This window comes from Manacus candei, unplaced genomic scaffold (genome assembly GCF_025592945.1).
Source record: "Manacus candei isolate 608988 ecotype Guabito, Panama unplaced genomic scaffold, ASM2559294v1 h1tg000023l, whole genome shotgun sequence".
Lineage (NCBI taxonomy): Eukaryota > Metazoa > Chordata > Aves > Passeriformes > Pipridae > Manacus > Manacus candei.
The window spans coordinates 551984-557258 of record NW_026138071.1 but is presented as its reverse complement, the minus strand read 5'-3'; the positions used below and the strand labels follow the sequence as shown (position 1 = coordinate 557258).

Here is a 5275-nt window from a genome sequence, read left to right as displayed (position 1 = left end):
CCATTGGGCGCGGTGCGGGGTGTCAGCGGCGGCCGCGCCGCGCCATTGGCCGCCCCCACGTGCGGGGCCACCTCACGTGCTTCCGGTGCGAGTGAAAAAAGTGTGGCTGAGGGATTTTTTAGGGAGAGTTTGGTGCACGGATCGGCGCTGTCAGAGATTTGGCCTTTTTTTTTTTTTTTTTTTTTTTTTTTTAGAAAAGGCGGAAAAAAAAAAAAAGGGGAAATAAGGGGAGAGAGAAAAAAAAAAAGAATTAAAAAAAGAACCCTAAGCGGGCGCGGGCGGCGCAGCACCGGGCTGGCGGGGACGGGCTCCGGCAGCCCGCGGCGTGGGCAGAGCGGAGCGTGACAGCGGGGCAGCGCAGAGCCGCCGCGGCGGCGGCGACGGGGAGATGGGCAGATCGTGACGGGTTTTCGGGGGGCGGGTTTTTTGGGGGGGCCGTGGTACACCTTTTTGGGTTTGATTTTTTTTTTCCTTTTGGTGGTGGAAATATAAGCTGATCGGGAGAAGGGGGAGAGAAGCCCTCGAGTGTCTCCCCGGTTTTGGATCCATCCGTGAGAGGGAGAGAAAAAAAATCTCAGCTCCAGCCCAACAAGTGGATTTTAATCTCTTTTTTCTTCTTCTTTTTTTTTTTTTTTTCTTTTTTTTTCTTTTTAAATTTTTCCTCCCCCTTTTCCACCCCGCCACCCACCGTCAAAGTGGGGTGGGCGTAAAGTGGGTGGGTGGGGGGGAAAAGAGGCAGCGATCTCCGTGGCGGCGGCTGAGCATGGAAGAGCCGCCGGAGGGGCACGGCCACCGAGACGCGGCGCCCGGCCCGGCGAGCAGCGGCAGCGGCAGCGATGGCGAGAGCGTGCCCGTGTCCCCCAGCCCCGCGCCCGCCTCCCCCGCCGCGCCCTGCCCCCTGCCTCTGCCCCGCCGTCGCCACCCGCCGCCCCCGCCGCCGCCCCCGCCGCCGCCGCCCCACCGCACCACCAACTTTTTCATCGACAACATCCTGAGGCCGGACTTCGGCTGCAAGAAGGAGCCGCCCGCCCCGGCCGGCGGCGGAGGAGGAGGCAGCCGGGAGCGGGACGGAGACCGGGGGCAGAGCTCAGGTAGAGAAAACGTCAACCCGCTGCTGGCCCGGCCGCCCAACCCGCCCGCCCTCCTCTGCCCGGACTCGAACTGCCGTCCCGACGGCTCCGCGCCGCCGCCGCCCGCCGCCGCCGCCTCCAAAGCCAGTCCCGCCGCGGCGGCAGCGGCGGCGGCGGCGGCGTCGGGGGCGGCCAAGCCCCCCGCCGACGGGGGCGAGACTCACCCGGCGAAGTACGGGGAGCACGGCAGCCCCGCCATCCTCCTCATGGGCTCTAATAATGGAGGACCTGTTATAAAGCCCGACTCGCAACAGCCGCTGGTGTGGCCTGCCTGGGTCTACTGCACTAGGTATTCAGACAGACCGTCCTCGGGTAAGGAACCGCGGCGCATCTGGGAGCTGTTAAATCGTGACAAGGTCGCCCCCCCCTCCCCTTCCCCTCTTCCCCCCTTGGCTTTGGCTCCCGGCCTGTTCAGGACCTCGCGTGGGGAGGCGCGGGGGGAGGGTGGCCTGGGTCACCCGGGGCGAGAGGAAACGCGTCCCCCCCACTCCACCCCTCCTTCCTTCTCCGAGTCTCCCAAATTTGAATGTGACGCCTGGCCCCGATTCGGCAGCGGTTCGATGCGGAGAGCCGGCGAGAGCGACCCCCTTCCCGCGCCCCTGGCCCGCCCCGCCTGCCGCAGCCCCGGGTGTTCCGCAGCGCGGCGGCGCGGGATGAGAGCCGAGAGAGAAAAAAACCAGCGGGTTCGGCCGCTTCCTTGCTCGGAAGCTTTTTCTCCCCTTATTTTATTTTATTTTTTTCCTGGGTGCTGGTGGCGGAGGGGAAGACCCGAGCCACATGTTGAGCGGCTGCTGGCGGGGCTGGGGAGGATGGGGGAGGTACTGTTTTCTTGGCAGGCGAAGGAAAAAGGGCTTTTTTGGAAGGTGGCGGAGGGGCTGTTTTACCGGGGCCTCTGCAGCGAGCCAGGCAGGCCCTTAGGCCGCGCATTGCCGCTGGAGCCGGTGCTCCCTGCTGCTGTTTGGGGCCCAGCTCCGGGGAGGGGATGTGCCTCTGCCCGGGGCAGTCCCGGTGAGAGCCGCCGGCTCGGCCCTCCCGACCCCATTCTGCCGCCCCTTCTACCTCTTTAAACTCCCCAGGTGCCCCAGGCAGCCCCTTATTCATCACCGTTACGTTCTGGTTTTAAATGCCATTTGTTTGCAAGAAGTAGACGGCGAGGAGAGGGGGTTCCACATGACACCCCCGGCCAGCAGCCAGGGCTCCAGCAGCGCGGCGCGGGGCCGGGGTAGGCTGCCCTGTGCCTTCCCGAGGGCCGCTCCGATGCGCAGGGAAGGCGTTGCTGCCCTGCCCCGGCCCCGCTCTGCTCTGCCCGGCCTAGTGCTCCTCGCCGGCCGTCAGTGCGGCCGAGCTGTCTCCATCCCCCGTTATTGACACGTCCAGCGACTTGAAACTCAGAAAAGCCGCTTTGATTGACTGGGGTGATTGATGGGGTGATAGAGCTGTCAGACGGCGCGGCCTCGCTCCCGGCCGGCCCGGCCGCGGGTGTTGTGCTGCCGATTCCCAGGGCCACCGTGCGCCCGGGGTTCTGCACTTGCGCCTTCATTTCCTTTCCTCCCCTTTCTTCGGGCAAAGAATCATTTCTGAATGTCCTCTCCGACGCTCCCTGCTCGCCGCAGCCCGGAGGGGAGAAGGGCGAGGGGAGGATGGTTCAGCTCGGCCGCTCTCTTTGTTGTGCTCGGAGCTGCCCTCCGGCCCCGGCTGCTTCTCCTGGCTCCGGGGACGAGCGGGCTGCGGCGGTCGGAGGCGCCGGCACCCCGCTGCAAGGTGCCGGGGCTCAACTATTCACTCCCCCGTGCCCTCCGCCCCTCCTCCGGCTCAGCCTGGGAGCATCCCGCCGGGCCCCGTCCCTCTCCCCGCCTACAGCCGCTGCCGAGCCGCGGAGAATCCCCCTGTTCGGGGAAGGGCTGCGCCGGGAGAGGAGATTTCGGCCTACTCGGCAGCAGGGAGGCCTCACTGGCTTCGGCTTCGGCTGCGGCTGCTGCTGGCGGGGGTCTGCGGGCCCGGGGCCACCCGCCGAGCCCGGCAGCTGTCGGGGGATTTTCGTAGATCCCTTTCTTCACGGTTCCCCCCTCCTCTCCTCCTCTCTCCCCTCGTCGGGTAGGGCCGGGCCGGCGAGCAGAGGACAGGGGGTACCCTCTCCTCCCTGGCCGGGCGCTGCCCCCAGGATGTGCCCCGGGACCGGGCAGCTTCTCGGGTGAGCTGTGTCGCACTTCAGCCGGCCCCATTGCGGCCTGGAGATGGAGCGGCGGGGGCAATGCATTCGGCTGGGCTGCACGGAGGGAGCCGCAAGCGGGGCCGGGGGTCCCCGGCAAGGATCGGCCACCAGAGAGCCCGGACGACCCGGGCGGTGGTGGCGGGGCACCGGGGTGGCGGCGGAGGACTCCCTGGGACTGAGCTGGCCTTGCGGAGATGGTCAGGGCCCCCAAAAAAGAGACCAAGGCAGCCTTAGGCCAGTTTGCTGCTGGCGGCGGCTTCCCGGTGCCTGGCAGCGGGGATCCTTGTTCCCCGTGCTGCCTGGCGAAGCCGCTGCCCGGCCGGCGCGCTCCGGTCCCGAGCCGTGCGGAAAGAGCACGGCTCGTCTCGGCGGGGCGGGCGGAGCGGCACCCCGACGTGTGCCGGGGCGGGGGCCGAGCGGGCTCCGCTCCCCTGGCTCTGCGGGGCCGGCTCTGCGGGGCCGGGGCGGCGAGCGATGCGCGGGCGCGCTCGGCCCCGGCCTCCCCGCTCCTTCCCCATCCTTCCCTCCACCGCACCGGGGCGGCGGTGCCGGGGTTGGGGGGGATACACGGAACCAGCACAAATGCACCCGTCGGCCATTTTTCCGCGGCCGGCGGGGCGGGGGTGGAGGTCGGTCTGTCGGTCGGTCGGTCGGTCTGTCGGTCGGTCGGCGGCACGGCCCTGCCCAGCGGCGTGTGTGTGCCCTGCCCGCAGGCCCCCGCACCAGGAAGCTGAAGAAGAAGAAGACAGAGAAAGAGGACAAGCGGCCCCGGACGGCGTTCACGGCCGAGCAGCTGCAGCGGCTGAAGGCGGAGTTCCAGGCGAACCGGTACATCACGGAGCAGCGGCGGCAAAGCCTGGCCCAGGAGCTCAGCCTCAACGAGTCCCAGATCAAGATCTGGTTCCAGAACAAACGGGCCAAGATCAAGAAGGCGACGGGCATCAAGAACGGGCTGGCGCTGCATCTCATGGCCCAGGGACTCTACAACCACTCCACCACCACGGTGCAGGACAAAGAGGAGAGCGAGTGAGGCGGGCGGCCCCAGCCCAGCCCTGCGCCGCGGCGCCGGCCCGCCGGCCGGGAGGCGGACAGGTGCGATTTAAAAGCAGATCTATTGTCTATCCATAGTATAAGGACTCCGATTAAGAAAAAAAATAAAATATGAACACTTAAAAAAATTATCTCTATATAGCCAAACAGCATATGACCTTGTATATATTTAATTTCAGGTAAGAAATACGTGTAGCGATCTCTATTTGCTGGACAGTTTCTCTCTTCCCTTCTCTCTCTTTCTCCTTTCTTTTGTTCGTTTGTTCGTTTTCTTTGCTTTCCTTGTTTTCTTTTTTTGCCCCCCCATGTCCGTTGCTCTTGTTTTACAGTAAATGTCGGACTTTTCTCATCTTTCGTTTGATCTTATTTTATTTTTGTGTGTGTGTGTGAATTTCTGTCTCTCTTTTTTTTTTTTCCCGAGGAAAAAAATAATTCTGATCCACAGACTGCGAGACTGAACCCGCCGCTACAAGCCAAAGATTTTATTATGTTCAGAAATCTGTAGTCTGAAATAAAGTGTAGACTGTGTTCAGGATCCAGGCTGGCCGTAGTTCTTTATTTTAGTGTATGGATGTTTGTATATATATATCTATCTATATATCTATCTCTCTCTATATATATATAAATATATATATATAAAAATATATAAAAAAATGTATATATACATACACCATATGCTGTGTACATAGTGCTATTTTGGTGGCATATTTAGGTTTTGTTTCCGATGGATAGGTGCAGTGATTTTTAAACCTCTCTTCCCTTGTTAAAAACCCTATCTGAGACCTTCGATTTTTTAAAAATTATTTTTAATTTTTCCAACCTCTTAAAAAAAAATTAACTCTCTTTGGCTGTTGCGGTCTTGCCTCGCCTCCCGCATCTCCCT

At 62.2% G+C, this 5275-nt stretch overlaps 1 protein-coding gene across 1 annotated transcript; it reads left to right on the top strand.

The window, feature by feature from the left end:
- The first annotated feature begins 448 nt into the window (after positions 1-448).
- EN1 (engrailed homeobox 1) lies at positions 449-4927 on the top strand. The gene is made up of 2 exons (XM_051786603.1): positions 449-1442; positions 4056-4927. The coding sequence occupies exons 1-2, from the start codon at positions 764-766 to the stop codon at positions 4370-4372; spliced, it is 996 nt and encodes a 331-aa protein (XP_051642563.1). The 5' UTR covers positions 449-763; the 3' UTR covers positions 4373-4927.
- The last annotated feature ends 348 nt before the right edge of the window (positions 4928-5275 follow it).